Consider the following 19,697-nt stretch of genomic DNA (forward strand, 5'->3'; position numbering starts at 1 on the left):
CATTAACACAAGCAGTCTCCTTAAAAATGCAGAGCTGAAGACTCCTTGAATGAAGAGTTCGGAGGAGCAGAACCTCCTCCTTCTTTATTAACAGATAGTCGGGTTAATATCAAATAGATTCTTTGAAAGGTCAAACAAAAGCCTCCTCGCGTCCGAGATGGGATGGGATTTATAGCTCAGGTCACCCTGGGAGGAAGAAGAGAGAGGGCACCACTTCTCTTGCTAAACAGCAGGCAGGAGCAGGACCCGCAGTTGTACGTGGAGGTTACACCGCCCATCCCGGGGCCCCGGCTTTCGGCACTGCCGCCCCTTCGGTGGGAGCGGGTGTGACACCGGCTCTGGGAAACCAAAACAACCGGCGCAGCTCTCTCTCACAGGCTTTTAACCTGAGGGAAGAGGGCGAGTTTTCCTTCCCCCCTGCTGCACCCCTTTTACCTCAGCTCGTCACGTCTGGGCGGCGTCTCGCTTGACCCATATTCGCGCCCCCTGCGCTCCCCAGGGAGCAGCGCCCAGAGGAGGAGGAGGAAGGAGGACGTCCGCCCGCTCATGCTGGAGGTTTGGGTGGGGAAGCGGCTCACCCGCTTCCCCGGGATCGCTGCGGCGGCAGGAGCTGGAGCTGGAAAAGCTCCTCTCCCCCCCACCCCAGCACAGGCGCTCCCTGTCCCCCTCTGGTTTTCCTCGGGGTTAGAGCTGCGAACGCAGCTTGGGACCCGCTGTTCGCGTATGGTTTATTTTTAAATAAATAATAAAACAAATAAATAAATAAAAAAAGAAATAAAGAAATAAAAAAATAACTCCAAACCCACCCCTCTCTGGAAAAAAAAATGCTTCAGGAGCGGCAGACTTCAAGCAGTTACAGAACTCGGCCCTCGTGAGGGGCACATCTGGAGTGCTGTGTCCAGTTCTGGGCTCCTCAGAACACGAAAGACAAGGAGCTACTGGAGAGGCTCCAGCAGCGGGCACAGAGGTGATGAGGGGTCTGGAGCATCTCTTACGAGGAGGGGCAGTGGGAGCTGGGTCTTCTTCAGTCTAAAGAAGAGAAGACAGAGAGGATCTCATTATTACATATAAATATCTCAAAGGCGGGTGCCAAGAGGATGGTGCCAGACCCTTTTCACTGGTGCCCACCGACAGGACGAGGAGCAATGGCCATAAAGTAAAACACAAGAAGTTCCACCTCGGCACGAGGAAGAACGTCTTTGCTTTGAGGGCGGCCGAGCACTGAACAGGCTGCCCTAAGAGGTCGTGGAGTCTCCCTCTCCGGAGACATTCCAAACCCACCTGGACGCGTTCCCGGCGTCACCTGCTCCAGGTGAGCCTGCCCTAGCAGTGGGGTCGGACGGGATAATCTGCGGGGGTCCCTTCCAGCCCTAACGATTCTGTGACTCTGTGAACAGCGCCATAAAGTCTGCGGCACCGGCCGGGCGCACGCAGGTGCCGCCTCATCCCCGGGGGTGAGCAGCTTGCCCGCCGGGACGCTCCCGGAGGCGCAGGGCAGGGCAGGCCGGAGCGCTCCCTTTCCGTGCCCCCCTCGCCCCGCCCCTCACCTGTGGCACCTGCGCTCACCTGCCTCACCTGCGCTCGCGCAGCCCGCCGCTCCCGCCCCGCGCGCCGGCCCCGCCCGCGCCCGGCCCGCGCAGGCGCTCCGGGGGCTCCGCGCTGTCATGGCGGCAGCGAGCGGCAGCGCCGGCAGGAAGGACATGGGGCTGGTCGGCACCGCTGTGTGAGGTGGCGGCGGCAGCAGCAGCAGCGGCGGAGGCGGCGGCGGCTGGAACTTCGGGCGCCTGTCGGCGGGCGGAGGGGCGGCCGGCGCAGCCCAGCCCAGCCCAGCGCAGCGGGCAGCGCGGCAGCGCAGCCGCCTCCCGGCCCCGGAGCGGCGCGTCGGGGCAGCCCCGCGCCCCCTGCGCAGCCCGCGGTGAGTGCGAACTTGGCTGGGGCGCTGCACCTGCGGCGGTGCCGGGGCAGGAGCCGGGCGGGGGAGAGGGTGGGGGCGCGGCGGGCAGGAGGAGCGGATTCCCTGTAAGAAAAAGATAATAGTAATAACAACAACTATAATATTAAAGAGAGAGAGAGAGAGAGATTAAACCCCTGGCGCCCCGGCTCGGAGCGCGGCGCGTCCCGGAGCACTTCCGCGGGGAGAGGCGTGAGCGCTCCCGGGGCGGCCCCGCGGGCTGTGGGGCAGCTCCGCGGTCTGAAACACCCCTCGCGTTGTCCTTCAGGGCTGTAAGTACCTGCCCGGGGGCAGAGCGCTGTGACAGACGCCTCCTGCCGAGGAGAGAGCCGGGATTCCGAGGGCGCGTCCTCCCTGCCTGACACCCTCCCCCGCCGGACGCCGCTTTCCCCGAGAGCCGCGGCTGAAGGGAAGGAAGGAGTGGGCCCGCTGCTCACCTTCCCGGCTGCACAGGTCGCTCCTTTTTCCCGGAGCTGGCGCTGGAAGCCGTAACCTGCGGTGAACTGGCCATGGCGAGTGAGGACAAACAAGTTGTTCAGCCAACAGGTGATGATGGAGGAGGAGGAGGAGCGGGAAAAGAAGGAAATGCTGCTGAAGGGGGAAGTGTGCTGCAGCCTTTGAATCCAGGAGTCCCCATCCGAGGTATCAAGATGAAATTTGCTGTGCTGACAGGGCTGGTGGAAGTTGGTGAAGTGTCCAACAGAGACATAGTCGACACTGTGTTTAATCTGGTAAGTTGATTGCCTGAATGAAGGAAAAGAACAGCACCGGCATGCAAAAGAATCCCACAGTTTTTTGATGTTATCTTTCTGTTAGTAATTGTTTACATGTTTACACTTTCTCCATACTGGATTTCAACTAAATTGTTTTTACTTATCACAAAAACTGAAAAAAAGAAAAAGGATGTGAGCTTCTAAACATTCATACTTAAGCTTGAAACAACTCTAAACAGCATCCTCCTTAGTTAGCCTCAGAGAAATTGTTGCTTTATTTAGATCTGGGAAGCGTATTGTTATGTTTAAACATTTAACAGGCGTGCTCAACAAGAAAGTTAAATGTTGATTTAGTAACTCAAACTGTCATCAAAACATACATATTGTTGTTTTAAGTCAAAACAAGTTTTCCCACGAAGATATTTATGCCCCTCTTTGCTTCTCTGTGCTTCTCATTTACTTTGGAAGTAGGTAGAACTTCCATGTACAGGGAATGAGGGTTTCAGGGAGCAGTTAATTCAAATTCGTTACATAGTCTGCTTGTTGGGAAGAGTAGAATGTGGTTTCAGTGTCCTTTTTTTATTAATGAATTAGGGAGTCAGTCAGCTGCTATTTTTTGAATACCACGTGGATGTGTTTAATACTTCCTAGCAGATCTCACTAAAAATTGAGGATACAGCTTTTCCTGCTGAAGCTGCAGACATAATATACGTTGAATTTCTTGGGTCAATTGCTTTAAGTTGCAGTTTAAAGCAATTAGGTTAGTTAATAATGTTTCTTTGATGCAGGAGACCAGTCATTAGGAGAAAACCTGTCTTTAAGTTTACAAAGATACTCTGCTGTTATCAGAGGTCTTACTGCCTCTCTAAAAATACCTATCACCGCTCCTCCTTCCTTTAAGTGAGCAGCTTTGACTTTGAAACAATGTGGTTTCTGACAAACCAGGAAGTGAGAACGTGTAATAGTATAAAGCTCAGTAACAAGGAAAGTTGAGGCAAAAGTCATACTGGGTTTTTTAAATGCTGTTTGCATTTCAGTTATTTTGTTAATAGCATTCTTTGCTACATGCAAATTTTCATGGTCACTAAATATTTGTGTGCTGTGTCTATTTAATGTTTTTTTTGGTGTTATCTTCTTGGGTTACGGTGAATGTTTATTTTTTGAATATTTTTGTACAGAGTCATGCTCTGAATTGTTTGGATGGAAGTCTCAGTACAGAGGAATTGAAGTAGTGACAAAAATAAAGTGCATATCAGAGGTTTCATGGATGCTTCAAGTATGAGGAAGTGATTTAAGTTACTTGGAGTCTGCTTGGCTATTGTCCTGGACAAAAGCTAGTGCTCAGATATAAGGACATGAAGTTCAAAAGGAAATTCTGTTGAATAGTTTATGATTTAGGACACTTGTGTGAGGGGAAATTGTTCATGAGCATTACCTTGTTTCTAGTGTGGTCTTTTGAGTGGTGTACTGGAGATGTATTTTATGGCATCAGTGGAAAGAGGTTCAGCAGAATAATAAAAAATGTAAAAACTCCTTTATTCCTTGGATTCCTGTTCTGCTCCATTTTGAGCAAGAGAAGAGCAAAAAAATTAAGCTTGATTCAGAGAATCCTTAATTTTTGGTTTAAGAGGTCTGGAGAATTGACCTATGGAATGTATTTTCCCGGATCTTCATTTTCTAAATAGATAAGGGAGAGTTTCTGTCCCTGGAAGCTTTTGAAAGTGCGTTCTGACTTTTTCTCCAAGTGAAACAACATCCCTGACCTCTCTGAGAAGGTTCCTCAACCATTTCAGCACACCTGCCTGCAGTGTGGGAGGCTAAAGGTCAAGCTTGTGCCCCACATTATTGTATCAGTTGATAGGTACCGTGAAACAACCAATAGCTTGGTAGGTTTTTTTTTGGTAAAGACTGTTAAACTGACTTTTTGATGTAGCTTTTCAGGATATGAAATCTCCCTACAAAGCAATACTCCTTTACCTGTCACTGAGTTCTACCTCTGTTCAGTTGTTAGCTGTGACCATTTTGTCAGTTAGTACCACTGAAATCACACTGATCAGAATTTAAGGCATGTGAAGTATTGGTTAGCAGCGGTGTACTTATTTTTCTCTCTGTGTGTACAGAAAATATGTAACTTTTATATGAAGAAGTGATTCTCTAGCTATGGCTTTTCCAGTAGTTTGTTTCCCAATAGCTTTCAGAGCGGGTTTGCTCATGTGTGTGCAGGTTCAACTGGAATCGTGCTGTAATCTGTTATTACTAATGGGGTTAAGCCCAAGGTATCCCCTCCTGTTGGGTTTCGTTCTGTTTGGTGACTCATAACTGCACTACCTCAGGGGTGTGAGCAGAAATCAGCTGCCCTGCTTCTTGTACTTTGAGAAGAGCAGAGATACAGTATTTGGGGGATTTTTTGATCACTAAAGTGACAAGTGAGATGTCTTTAAACCAAAGTGCAGGCAGGGCTGGGCAAATCTTTGTCGAAAGGTTGTTTTACATATTCTTTATAGCGTAACCACCCTTAAATAGGAAGGGTTTATTTTTTAAAAAGGGGTGTTAGCTGACCTAATTTTAATTTCTTGAGAAAGCATGTTGCTCTTAGTTATGCCCTTCAAGCTTGCTGTAGCACATGCAGGGAAGCACAAAGTGCTGTCTTGATGTTTGTCTTGAAGTATTTAAGAGATGGTCATTCTCTATATGTGAAAGACTCAGAAGGTCAAAAATCTAAAGTGCACAGTAATTGGTCTGCTGCTTATTGAAGAAATTTAAACTTCTGTAGTCCTGATTGCCCAAGCAAATACCTTGTTTAGTTCAGCAGTGTTGGATCTTGGAGCTGGGAACCACTGACAACATTTTCTCTGTCCAGCAGTGTAACAGATTGCTTAGGGAGCTCACTTCCAGCATGCATCAAAGTGGTCTCATTTTACTGTCTTTGGAAATTCTATTCTTAGAAATATTTAAATAGATCTGCTTTGTTTTGGTCAGTATTTTTGATGAACATAGTTTTCCAGCCCATGTTAGATGTGGCTTTGTGTATTTCAGCACCTCTTAAAATTGAAGAGGGAAATAGAGAATTTAAAGAGGATGATTATTCTGTGAAAAACTTTGAAAGCATATTCTTGTTCCAGTATTAATCTGTTCTGTTACTTTTTTTGACAGAATGAGCTATATTATGGATATATATTCCTCATGCATTGTGGGCTTGTTTTTAATTGACTTTGGGCAGCAATAACTCCTCAAAATTCCTTTGTATACAAATCAGGTGAATTTCTGTGCATGACAGAAAAGACCTCATATTTGCCCCTCCCTCCTTTGTTTATTAAAATAAAATAAACCTACTGGTAGGGGAAGATGATAGAATGGAAAAATAAATTACTTACAGTGGGATCTGTTACTGACTTAAAATAACTGTGGCTTTCATAGGAAAACAGAAAGACAAGTTGACTTGCTATTAAAAAAAACCTTCTAGATGGAGTAGTAGAAATAATTCAGCAATTAGCAAAAGTTAGATTTCTAGGATCTGAAGTTCTCAGGTGTAGAGTATAAATTCTGTTCTGAAGGCTACACAACCTGCATGGGAAATGAAGGAGATCCTGCAAAGTCTTTTCAAGGTTGAAATTCTCAGTGGAGCTTCTCATCTACTCTGCTCTAAACAGGCTTATGTTGTATCATATGTCAGTGTTGTCTTGTCCAAGTTATTGCAAGTTTCCTGTTTATATATAAAACTTAGACCACTGGATATCCTTGTCTTTCAGTAGGTAAAGGGCTCTCACTGGCAGGTGTTTTGTGCATAATGGGTGCTGTATGTGCAGGGTTAACTGTGCTGCATTACTGGGCTTGCCAAGGGACAGGGATGTTCTGGAAAAAATCTGCTACACTTCAAGCAGATGACTGAGCAACTGTTGTCCTTCTCTGTGGTGTCGGTATAATTCAGTTTGGGGACTTCACGCCAGAATTTACTTGGGTCTCAAGCCGACTAGTGTATATTCTGCTCCTCTCTAAAGAAGTGCCGTGCCTTGAGCTAAACCAATTTTGTTTTAAAAAGCTTTAACGCTTCTAATTGTTTTATTGAGTATAGAATAGATAGTTATTTGATTTAGTTCAATTTTTTTCCCCTCAGTCCGTGTTGCAAAGGCCTGTTTTTTAAATGTTCTGTCTCTGGTGAGGAGAACGTGCTATTGCTTCTGATTCTACTCATGGATTATGAGGTCCTCACCAAGACTTCCCTAGTGCAAGCAAAAGAAATATTAGTTTTTATCACCTTTGGAGGAAAAAATAATCAGATCTGAGGAGCACAGACTAAAATTATTTGTAAATTTCATTTGTCACCTTCACTTCTGCCAGACTTTACTAAAACCACAGACAAAAGTCAATGTAACTGTTAAAAATTCTTACAGTTTACTTTCCTGCTGATACAACAGGTTTCTAATTTGGTATGGGTGCTTCTGGAACGCTAGTGCAATGGATTCTATGAAGTATAAATTCCCCTTTTCTCATCTCTGGTCATAGACTCATTTTGCATGTACCATCTTGTAGAAAACCCACAAAGCTAATGCTGATAGAATTAGACATATTGCAGTAGTAAAATTGCACCATAAATGTCTTTATAACAATGCATTTTTTCCATTACTTTACTCTGTGTTTTTAGGGAGTGCTAGACTTTATTTTCTACATGAAGTTACCAATGCTGATGGCAAATGAGAGTAACCAAGTAGTTTCTAAAGCATTGCTGAACACTGGATTTCTTAATATATGCAGACTTCCCTGGTAGGTGCACCTCTGGCTACAGTTATCCTAGTTCAGTCACTTCTGTCCACTCACAGTGTAGATGATAAGGTAAGTCTGGGGCTTTAGCTGGGTCAAGCTCATAGTTTTGTTTTTTTTTTTTCTTTTTAAAAATCATAGTAAATCGAACAGTCAGCTGTCTTAGTGGTCGTGCATGGTTTTACTCTTGTTGAGTGAGTGGAATTCAGCAAAATATCTCTACTGCTTCCAAATCTGTCTCAAAGCCCTTCAGGTGCAAACTTACTTCTTGCTGACCCCTTCACTGTGGGAGGCTTGTGCCCAGTTTGAGGAATGAATTTAGGCTCCTCGATTCCAAGTCCATCTTTATGCTTTTGAAGACATCTGACCTGGGATCTGGTAACAGTAAAAGATGATTTTGATAAGTTTAGCTGACCAAATGAGGCTGAGATGTCTTTGACCAGACGTTATCTGGTTCAGAACTGTTGAGTAATGGGAGTAACTCGTTTTTCCCTTAAAACGGGAATTAATGACTTGATCTTGCTAGGATGTGTTCTGAGTAGCTGTGGATACACCTAGTATTGAAGTGATGCAAACTGGGGTTTTCTCAGGTGTTGATGCCACTCAGACATTACTTTGTAGTTAGTGGAAATATCACCCTGGATAGTAGGTGTAGGAATTGAGGGAAATCTTGTGGTCAGGAGAGAAAGCTTTGGAATGTAGTAAGTGAGGTGGTAATGGCAGTCTTGAATTAGGCATGCTCAGAAAATGGTCTAGACAGTTTTCCTCTCTGAAGAAGAGCTGATTTGTACTTTGGCCATAGCATCAACTCACTTCTTTCACTGCTGCTTAAAACACAGTATAGGACAGCAAAATATTGAGGACAAAATCTTAAGACCCCGTGGGAAAATGTTCCGTTTTTCTTACTCTAACTCACCAGATTTTTAGGGCTTCTCATGTCTGATTTGCGGTTTCAGGTGTCTGTGAAAGCCTGCGAATGACATACTCTGTGTTTTTCAGAAGCGTTGGCATCCTGTACTGACATTAGTAGGCTCTGTACAAACATAAAGCTAAAAAAGCAAGTCTGAACTAGGCATTTACATATATCATGTCTTAATAATGCAGTATTTGTTAGACAGTTTTTAATAAGCATCCTGTTCCAAATGTGTTCATAGCCTAGCTTAGAATTCCCCTTTGGAGGTGAGTGCATCAGTTCAATGACAGATTTTTCTAGTTGGTGTCTGGTAACAAAGGAGAGAGAGTCAGGTTTCTGCTGTGGTTGCTTTGCTGTCTCTAGGTCGTATTTTGTGTTGCTTCTGTCAGACAGTACTGGGCTGGATGGACCATGGGCCTGACCCAGCAGTGCAGAGAGCACAGCAATGTAGTGGCCATATGGACTGGCTCAGGAAAAGCATTTGCGGATTAGGGAATAGAATGAAATTAGTCAAAAGCATCAGGGAAACAGGTGGATGGCATGTCAAGGTTGCCTCAAAGGCTGGGCATGGCAGAGTGAGATAAAAATAGATAATTATTCATGTATGTTGAATCTGTACACTTTGGTTTGACTCTTCAATAATCTCTTTCAAGAGGAGTGAGTGAAGTTTTTTGAAGTGACTGTATTGGATGAACATGGGAAATTGAGGAAAATCAAATATGAAGTATATGCTTAATTTTTTTTTTTTTTTTGAGGTAGTGTTGGTTTGGTTCAGTGTTTGGTTCTCAGTGGCTACTCGGTTGCTGAGGATGCTGAACCTTGCTGTGAAGTCTCACTCTTTTGAAAAATCATTGTGTGATTTTCTTTTTTTTTTTTTTGGAGTGTATATTAAGGTATGAACTCTGAAAGATAAAAATGAGTTTTATGTTTGGTTTCTTTCACTTTATGTACATTTGTTTTACCACCTATTGGGGAATCTAACCTGCAGTCGTTCTGAACTGTGTCTCACCTGATGGTGTTCTGACCTTTTATTTTTTGCTAGATAAATTTCCACCTTAAAGCACTGATAGCTTCTGTCTTCACGCAGTCATGAAGTTCTTTATGAGCCTTAAGGAGGAAGCTTTATTCCACTGCACAGATGAAATAAGCTCTACAGTTTAGTCACTGGATGTGAAATAGCTTCTTGCTACCTTTGGTGTTTTGGTGTATAAAACCCTTTAAGAATCTATTCTGTCAGATTCAGTCTTGCGTGCATTAAATTTATGCATATCTTTTTAAAGAACTTCTATTTATTTTAAATGGGTCAATCTGGAAGAAGGTTTTTGTTCATAATCGCTAATTACAGTTAGCTAACTTTCTGCCATTCAAGTGTCTTCCCCAGCCCCCAGAGGCTTTGCTGGCCTCTTCGTAAGGTTTAGCATGATGGTTTTTGGTATTAGCTTGACCTAATTACTAATGTCCTAATTTAGATTAAATTTCTGCTTTAACTCATTCTGGATTTTTCTGTTAGACTTGATATTGGGCTGGAGCATAATGTTATTACCTGTCCGAAAACTAGTTTGACCATTTTTATTTTACTCTGGGAACCCTCCAGGCTTTGTCTGGGAGCTCTGGCCATATGCCAGGAGTCTGAGGGCTCAAATGAATATGCGTAAAACAGGATACTATTGCCACCTGCTTTTTTTTTTATAGTGTGTGGCCAGTGGAGACTGTAGTTTCCAGCATGCAGTACTCTGTATTTAGAGCAGATAGCAATCGAGATGCAGCCTTGCGGAACTGCTGTAAGCAAATTCTCTAAAGAATGATACTGCACGAGTTGCAATAGCACCTTTCCCTGAGACACTGTAGTCTTTGTGCTGATACTGGAAGCTTGGAGTAATTTGTGAAGAGCTTGCATTGCTACAGTGCTTTAGATTCCAGGGCGTCACAAATAGGCATAAGTAGTTTCTAAATAGAAACTAATTTGTGGAGAGGAAAAAATCTAATGCCTTCTGTTGCACTGGATTCCCCTAGTAGTAACCGGGGAGCTGGGAGCAGCTATGTCCCAGGCATGATTTTCTTGTTAATAGCTGCCTCGAGAAGATATTTAAATGAGAATTGCTAGTGGGAATAGGATGTGCTCTGTTGCCTCTTGTAAGTGCTCTGAGAGTTTGAGCTGCAAGTCCCTCCGCTGCAGCCTGAGTATGAGTAGTTCTGTTGGTTTTGTATTCTACAATATATCTGGGAAAAAAATTTCGTATGTACTATACAGCAAATTCAGATTATTTTTTGTGTGACTGAAAACTTGGAAATGAGTTGTTCAACCAAAAGCCTGTTCTATTTTGTCGATGCAGCTGAAGAAATCTGCTGGGTTATCTTTCCTTTGCAGCTGCAAATCAAAACCAGAGTAACTGTGTAGGACTCATCTGTTCTGTGAAAGTGTGTTATGTGTGTTTGTGGCAGCGTCTCCCTTTTGCATCAGCAGATGTTCTCTGAGGTGTGAGAAGCTACAGAAATAAATTCGTGAAATTGAGCCTATTCTATTTGCCCCACTTAGATACTCCAAATTTCTAGGTTTGTACTGGACTAGGCCTGTAAAACAGTGACTATAAGACTGCATGTGGTGACCTGCAGCTTCTTCTTTCTTTCTTTGGGAATGCTGAAAGACTAGAGGCACCAGGAAGGAGCAGGTAAGATGGTAACTGCAACAGGAGAGCAATTTCTGTAATAAGACGACCAACAAGAGAACCAGCAGCATCTTGCAGTGAACTGGGAAATATGTGATTATTGAGTCCAGGAAACTGGATGTTTGCTCGATAAATCTCATGGAGTGGTTCCTTTACCAAAATCCATAGATTTGGGTGGGAGTTGTACTGTTTGCTTTCCCAAATATGATTAAGATGAGGGTAGATGGGGCAGTAAGGTAAACCCTGTTGCTGTAGGATTGCTGAATTGCTTTTACAGATCATAAACTTTTAAGTTTTAGTAGTCCATTATTAGAGAAATCTCTGAGTTGTGCTGTTTACACTTCTTGGGATTAAAACAGCGTTCCTAAGGGCAGTTGTTTTTTGCAGGATTATTAATGATCCAGGTGGACCTTGGAATCAAGTAGTGCTTAAAAAAAACCCAATAAAAAACCCCCAAGAGGTTCTTTATGTGGACTTACAGACTTAAGTTACACAAAATGGCCAATGATACAGAAGTAGAATTGCTGATAAGCCTTAAAACAATGCAACTGGGGGGAATATAGGAACCAAATGACTAATGTTGGTAATGGTGCATGACTGTTAAATAAACAAATGGAAACTATCAGCTCAGTCAGCATCTGCCTCCTGCTAATGTTTTTGTTGAAACTAAGCATGTGATTTGTCTGTAGTTGCTGTTGTGAACTTGATTGAAAAGAACTTGCAAGCTTTTTTTTTTTTTTTTTTGTCCCTCACTAGTGGGAGTTTAGTTATTCTGTAGGATTTCATTCCAGAGTATAATTTAAGTTCCCTAATGCCTGGCTTTTAGGTGTCTGATATGGAGTATGAAGCTGAGTAACTGTGACTGTGTTTTTTTAGAATGCATTTTGAAACACCTGACATGAGATGGGGAGCTGTGTATGTTTAATGTATTACTGCTGTTACAGAATGAGAGAACACTGAGATGCTGGGAATGGATATTTCATTGGGATTGCTAAAGGTTCTCTGCCCAATTTGTAATCTACAGCCACGGGTCACCTTCTGAAGCTATTACATTCTTAACAATTCACATTTCCTTGAGTTAGACAGTGGTGTCCCAGTTTAACAGTAAAGTGCTGTGAAGAGTTCTCAGGATCAGAAACTACCAGTGGTTTTCTATCTTTATATATAAATCAATAAATGCTTATGGAGAAAATATTGCCAAATATTGCCATGTTTTCTTGCCCGTTTCTTCCTCAAAAGTTTTGTGCCATGCTAAATTATCTACTGTCTGACCTCACCCCAGGACACTGCTTTGTCCTTTCTGTGCCTCCTCGCCTCTTCTTCTGTGACCCGGCACCTGCTGCCTCCATCCTTGGCTGCGGAAACGAGTCCTGAGCATTCACTGGGTTCTGTAGAGGACTGGGAAGCTGTGAATGCCACTGTGTGCTGCACTTGCTGTGGATCAGCTGATTGTCAGGGGCATTGCCTTTGGGGAGATGTTTATTCCATGACTCATCTCAGACTTGGTGCTAAAGGCTTGTGCTCTTCCTGTGTACTGCCTTTAAAGTGAAATGTGTATTGCTCTTCAGGAATTTTACTGGTTTAGTGAAGTCTCACCTTTTCAGGAAATGAAAGCCACCCTGATTTCTGTCCTTGGCAGGAAGAGAATTCAAATTGCCGTTTGTCAGGGGTGCAGAATGATGGTGGTGTGACTTGTAGAGGGACATTTGTAACACCTCTTCTGCAAAGACCAGGCTCAAATACAGGGCAGAATGCCAGATTCATCAGTATGGAGAGAAGGCACAGAAAGAAACAAGTCTCAGACCTTGTGGTGAAGATGTTTGAATCAAGTTCTCCAGTCACTCATGCACGACAGGGAAGGTTTGGAGCTGGAAGACAGTGCATTTCTTACCCACATGTTAGGACTTTACCAAAGGTTTCTTTATGATGTACAGAATCCTGATTTTCTTCCTGGAAAGTGAATTATTTCCAGGTGAAGGGGTTTGTCTGGTGAGTGAACAATCACCAGAATTGCTTAGACATACTTCAGAAAGATGGAATTCAAATGGCAGAAGCTTCGATTTCTTGCTTCTGCATAGAGCTATCATTTTTCAGGTGATATCCCTGTTTCCAACTAGATCTAGTTTTAGGAGTGTGCTGGGTACTTCTGTGTCCTGTCTTGAGAGAAGCCACGAGGAAACTGAAAAAAATTCATGTAAGGCTTTTAGAAACAAATTAGTGTCATGTATAGTCTGCCTCTCCACCCCCCAAAAAAACCCCAAAAGTGTAGGGTGAAAATAAATTTTCACATTGTCAGATGATGTCGAGGACTGTAACCAGGAAACTTGTTGGTTCAGGCTTTCCCTCAGCTAGAGTTTGTGTGTGCAAATTGAGAGGCCTGAGAGATTGGAAATGGGAGAAAAATATTGAAATTTCACTTGAGAACTAACTTAGTCTTGATGTCTTTGTTGTTCTTAGCACTTTAAAGATGGATATGTTCCTAGGGATTTTTAATTAGGTTAGCAAAGAGTTGTTTGGATCTCTTTCAGTTCAGTCATATGAATAGAAGTAGAGGTAAAATTTTAGAGGAGCAACCTAACTCTGCCCAAAGAAGTGATCTTAAAATAACATCACAAATGAATAGTTCAGTTTAATCACTGTAACCTACTCTAGTAAAACTTGATTATAAACTATTTGTTTCAAATTCAAACTTCTGAATTCAAAGTCTGACTCTGTATATCTCATGATCTTGTCACGATCCATCATATTAGAAAAGTCCTGGCAGACTGGTGAAGTTACCAGTGACTGGAAAAAGGAAAATGTAACTCCTAATTTTAAAAGGGTGTGGGGGAAGGAAGACCCAGGGAACTACAGGCTGTTCAGTCTCACCTCTGTGCCTGACAAGATCATGGAGCACACCGTCCTGGAAACTCTGCTAAGGCACGTAGAAAATAAGGAGGTGATCAGTGACAGCCAACAAGGCTTCAGTAAGGACAAATCATGCCTAGCAAATTTGGTGGCTTCAGTGGTGGGATTGCAGCACTGGTGGCTAAGGGAAGAACAGTTGATGTTGTCTGTTTGGACTTGTGCAAAGCATTTGACACTGTACCATACAAAGTTGTTTTCTATAAACTGGAGAGGCGTAGATTTGATGAACGGACCACTTGTTGGATAAGGAATTGACTGGAATGACATGTCACACAAGGAGTTGAGGTCAGCGACTCTGTGTCCAAATGGAGTCCAGTGCCAAGTGGTGTTCCTCAGGGGTTGTTATTGGGGCAAGTAGTATTTAACATTTTGTTGGTGACACAGACAGTGGGATTGAGTGGTCGGTAAGTTTGCTGGTGAAATCAGGTTGTGTGGTGCAGTTCACAAACTGGATGCCATCCAGAGGGACCTGGACAGGCTTGAGAGGTGGGCCCTTGTGAACCTCATGAAGCTGCACAAGGCCAAGTGCAAGGTCCTGCTCCTGAGTCAGGGCAATCCCAAGCACAAATACAGGTTGGGCAGAGAATGGATGGAGATTAGCCCCAGGGAGAAGGACTTTGGGGTGTTCATGGTCACAAAGCCCAACATTATTCAGTGACGTTCTCTGGCAGCCCAGAAAGCCAATTGTGTCCTGGACTGCATCAAAAGCAGCGTGACCAGCAGGTCAAGAGAGGGGGTTCTGCCCCTCAGTTCGACTTCCATGAGACTCTACCTGGAGTATTGCATTGAGCTCTGGAGCCTCCAGCATAAGAAGGATGTGGACATGCTTGTGTAGGTCGAGAGGAGGGATAGGAAGATGATCAACTGACTGGAGCACCTCCTGTAGGAGGACAGTCTGAGAGCTAGGGTTGTTTAGGCTGGAGAAGTTGCCAAGGATATCTTAGAGCAGCCTTCCAGTATGGCTACAAGCCTTCCAGGGGACTACAAGAAAACTGGGAGGGACATTTTATGAGGGTGTTTAGTGAGAGGATGAGGGGTAATGATTTTAAACTGAAAGAGAGATTTAGATTAGATACAAGGAAGAAATTCTCTACTGTGAGGGTGGTAAGGCACTTGCACAGGTTTCCCAGAAAAGTTGTGAATGCACCATCCCTGGAATGTTGAAAGGTAGGTCGAATGGGGATTTGAGCAACCTGTTGTAGTGAAAGATGTCCCTGCCCTGCCCATGGCTAGATGATCTTTAAGGTCCTTTCCAAACCAGACCATTGGGTGATTTGGTAATTTGGTGATTCTTTGTTGATCTCTATGGGAGATATGACTTTTAAGTACACAAGAGTGTCAGAAATTTAAGCTTAACTTACATGTGGAGTCACGGGGAGGGGAATTATTTCAGTGGATTTTGACGTGTCCCTCTCTGTCATGTATTGCTTAGAGTCTGTTTTCATTTGCTCTGGAGTGTGACACTGTATATTAGTCCCGTAGCTGTTGCTGCTGACATGAAGGGTTTAATGAGGGTTTCATGGCTCTTTCCTACTCTGGTAGCTGAAGGCCAGTATCTTCCTGAATAGGATATTTCTCTGCATTGCAATATAGTAATGCCACGTAGTACTGGCAATAGGACTAGTGAGACACAAGCTTAATGACCATTTTGTGGCATCCATTACATCTATTTTGTGGAATAGCTCTTTAGTTTTGAAATACTGTGTATCTTCTGTGCTCTGGTAGGGTATTTGAGTTCTGTAGCACTGACTGATCTTGATGCTTCCATTTCCTGTTCAAGGAGGTGAACAGCTTTAAATGTTTATTCGTAGTTCTCTTCCAGTTGAGTGTTTGACTTGACAACTTCTAATAGTCAGCCGTAATGTTTCCTACAGCTCTGTAGTTCACATATATGAGCCTGGAGACATAGTTAGAATCCTGTTTCTCAACTTTGTCTAGGAGCTTTGTTTATCTAAATGGGTTTATTTGCTTGTGACCTTACTGTGTCCATTGGAAAAAATGCTTGAAAGCACATATGGATTCTTAAAATAGGTATTGATCACTTTAACAATGGGATCAATGCAGAGTAAAGGATTTCTCAGTTGCAGTAATTGTATGTGCAAATTCCTATATTAAAATGTGCATGAACCTCAATATTAATCCAGAATTTTGAAGGAAAAGATGCCTTTGTTTAAGAAGGTCAACAATTTGGCCAAGAGGAGCTGTTGTCCATTACCAGAAAGAAAATATAATAATCAAATGTATGTATGGCAACTGTATGAATTAAATACTAATTACCCAAGCATGTGGTTTTCATCTTCAGGCAGTGTTTTGTTATGTGTGATGCTGCAGTTGTGATCTGTGTCGTGTTTCCATGTTCTGGTGCTGTGACCCTGTAAGGTATTTATACAGTCACTGCCTTTGGTATTATGAAGAAGAATATTCCTCTTTAACAGATGTTCGTGCCTCTTGCTTGAATGATTCCCATATCAAAGATGGGTGGTATAAAAACGAGGAGAATAAAGTGATGTTTTTACTCACTAATTCCGTAAACATAAGCAGGGCCCCTAAGAGTCAAACTGGACTCTTTCCATCCATCAGGTGCATCAAAATGTCTGCAGGCAGAATTAAGTTTTACTTCCTCGAAGCAGGTGGCCATGACTGATAACTGCACATTCATTAAATTTAAGTCTCTTGGGATGAGGAATGAAAGTCAGGATTTTCTACAAGACTTTAAGGATACTTAGGGTATCAAAGGACTAGAAAAAACTGCTACTGTACAGGAACTATTGCCCTTGGAAGCGTTCAGGCATAGGGCAGCAGAGAACTGGTAGAACTAGTGATAATTCTGGGTAGGTGATGCCAGCTAAAGCGCTTCGAGCCAACTGCATGCAATTGCTCCTGGGCTGTGCTTCCTGTGCAGCTCCATCAAGAGATATTTCTAAGTCATGCCCTTGATCTAATGGCAGCATAAGTCAGTGAGAAGTTCTGTCTTTGCATTTTTGTATAGTTTGTTCTTACAGTCCACAATGTAGATTCAGCATTGGCAAAAAAGAGCTTGATCTTCAAAAGCTTTTATGAGTTTATAGATAAACTCTTTTACAGAAACACTTGGAATGTCCATTTTCTTCATGTGACCTGGTCCAGATGTAAATCAATGGCATCTTTACTTCTCCTGGACTGCATCACTTGGGTTAAATTTAAAATCTTCAGAATTAAGCTCTGAAAATGTGAAAGAATCAATTTAGTTCCTCAAGATGGAATCTTGGGATTTTTAAAATAAAAAATAGGGAAGATGTTGAAGTAATTGAAAAGTTACTCTCAAGGGTCATTGGTTCATACATTAAGATTACCTGATGTCTTCTGTTTCTAGCAATTTCCAAGGATTTTCTCTGAAATTCTACTCAGATTTTTTACAGCTACTGTATGACACTGTGCCCCAGAGACGTGTGGGTTCAGCCTTTGTTCAGATAACCTCTTCTAACACACAGACTCTTGCTGCACACAGGCTGTCCCTACTGAAAGCAGGTAGGTTTAGGTTAGATGTTATGAGGAAATTCTTTACTCAGTGGATGGTGAAGCACTGGAACAGGTTGCCCAGAGCGGTTGTGAATGCCCTATCCCTGCCTCCAATCCAGGTTGGAGCAAGCTGAGCAACCTGATCTAGTGGGTGGCATCTGTGTCCACGGTTTGAAACTAGGTGATGTTTAGGGTCCCTCCCAACCCAAACCATTTTATGATTCTGTGCTTTCAGCGCAGCAGCAAATATGTGTTTTCTGTTGGTGGGGTCAGGCACCAAGCTAAATTGGAAGCTAGAAAAGGAGAACAGTGGTATTGGCCTTCCAACTACTCAGCCCAGCAGGTTCCTACACTTCCTACTTGGAAATCAAGGAACGTTAAGACTGTTTAGTACCTGGCTCTAGCTGCCTCATTACGTTTGTTGCATTGTGTTTTTATGTGAAGCTAAACTCCTTTTGCCTCTAAAAGGAAGAAGGGAAGTTGTATCCAATTCAGGCATCTTACAGCCATCATCATGGGACAGTGTGTAACTCTGTTAATATTTCTGTTTCCTTCTTCTGCACTTGCCTCACCTCCTGAGAAGAGAGATATGATAATAGCCTGGGTCCAGTGATACCTGGGGTGTTATCTGTGTCCTGTTATCTGCTGTGGTGCTTGTTTCTGTAACTCCAGTGGCACTTGAAGGCTTTAAACCCTGACTTAAGTTTCATTCCAAAGCCCTGAAATATTTTTCAAAATTTTGGTAGCTTTAGTGCTTCCATGAGCCAAAATAGCAGCCTCTGTGCACCTTCTGCTACTGTCTTCATTTCATATTACCTCAGCAGGGTATTCTTTCCAAAAAGTACTGAAAAAGACAGCTTTGCTTGGACAGGGAGAATTCCCTTTTAGAGAATTAACTCTTCATCCTCATTGTATATGCAAAGACATGAAGTATCTTCATAATTTGAAGAGTTTAGCAAATATGGTGATCCTCCTCTTCCCTTTTAGTTTTTGAAACTTGAGAGAAGGAACCAGTGACCCTTCCTTGGAAACAACCTCTTCTTCCAGGAAACAGCTGAAACTGTTGTTGGTTATGAATTATATGTCCATTTTTTTGGCAAAGAGTAATTTGATTTTGGAGAAAATATATTTTTAATTTTTTCAGTGTGCTTGACTTAATAACACCGAAAGATATTGTGACATAAAAACTATCCTAACTAGAAGTCGTAAGTAGTTACAGTTCCTAATTAGAAGTTGCAAACAGAGTATTGTCAGTCATAATCTTGAAGGAAAACAACTGTGCTGGTACCTTTCTGAATTTGGTGGCTAATGCTGAATTAAGGCTCCAAATGTATTTGCTGTTACTCAGAACATGACTATACCGATAAATAGCCACCCAGCTGGAATGAAAAATTAAGAGTTGCAGCAGCACCCATCACGCTTGTGCCGTAACAGGGGTTGTCCAGGGCAGCTGCGTGCAGCTGTAGGACACCTTCCTCCTGGGCTGTGCTTTCTGTGCAGCTCCACCAAGAGATATTTCACAGTTATGCCTTTGTTCTTTGTCACTGCAGAAAATTCAACACTCCAGTCCTCTGGTGAGACTTCTTGAGGCTGAGGAGCTACTTTTTTTTTTTTTATTTAATCTATTGGGAAAACAACAGACTTTTGTGTTTTGTTATTCTCAGGTTATTGTCCCCTAAAGTTAACCTTCTGCTAACTGCAGTGAACGATGAGATTTTAGCATGTTTCTGTATTGAGAATCTCAATGCCAACCACTACTTTTCATAATGCTTGGTTATGCAGGAGGAAGTGAACACAAAAGCTGTTCTTGGTGACTGACAGTGTATGAGAGGCTTGGTTCTGTGAAGGCTGTGTTGTACAGGCAGGTTTCTGAAGCAGGGTATCCTGAAGTCAATTCACGGGAGAACTTCAATGTGATACTTCCTTGAAACCCAATATCAGTAGGTGTGGAATGAGAAATGTTTCTTTTTCTTTTTGTTTTTTTTTTAAAGTGAAGAATACCATGTATCCGTAGAAGTAATACTTTTTGTATTGGAAAATAATTACTAAAGAAAGCATGTTGAAAATACAGAAGTTAGTCCTATTTACTAGGCCCTGAGAATAATAACAGCGGGAATTGTTTTTCTCTTCTACCTGCTGATTCTCTGGAGTGTATGTACTGAAGAAGCAGCTTGGAATGGAGAAAGATCTCAACGTGGAAATGAAAATTCTCATTTTTTTCAAATGTGAAGTCAGAAACGTGTAATTTTCAGCTAAAGCTCTTCAGAGTCCCTGTATATTATGTGAGATAG

General features: G+C 42.8%; 2 protein-coding genes across 5 annotated transcripts in view; one reads left to right on the forward strand and one right to left on the reverse strand.

The window, feature by feature from the left end:
* Positions 1–1,571: 1,571 nt before the first annotated feature.
* LOC126646156 (translation initiation factor IF-2-like) lies at positions 1,572–2,462 on the reverse strand. The gene is made up of 3 exons (XM_050327254.1): positions 2,456–2,462; positions 2,232–2,411; positions 1,572–2,017 (listed from the first exon to the last, which is right to left on the reverse strand). The coding sequence occupies exons 1-3, from the start codon at positions 2,460–2,462 to the stop codon at positions 1,572–1,574; spliced, it is 633 nt and encodes a 210-aa protein (XP_050183211.1).
* Positions 2,374–19,697, forward strand: part of LRBA (LPS responsive beige-like anchor protein) — a 402,779-nt gene continuing 385,455 nt past the window's right edge. For all 4 annotated transcript variants that reach the window (XM_050327298.1, XM_050327300.1, XM_050327299.1 and 1 more), the window contains exon 1: positions 2,374–2,682. In XM_050327298.1, the coding sequence (XP_050183255.1) occupies positions 2,461–2,682 (222 nt within the window). In that variant the 5' untranslated portion in view covers positions 2,374–2,460. The remainder of the gene's footprint in view (positions 2,683–19,697) is intronic.

This window comes from Myiozetetes cayanensis, unplaced genomic scaffold (assembly GCF_022539395.1).
Source record: "Myiozetetes cayanensis isolate MyiCay16 unplaced genomic scaffold, myiCay2020 scf33, whole genome shotgun sequence".
Taxonomy (NCBI): domain Eukaryota; kingdom Metazoa; phylum Chordata; class Aves; order Passeriformes; family Tyrannidae; genus Myiozetetes; species Myiozetetes cayanensis.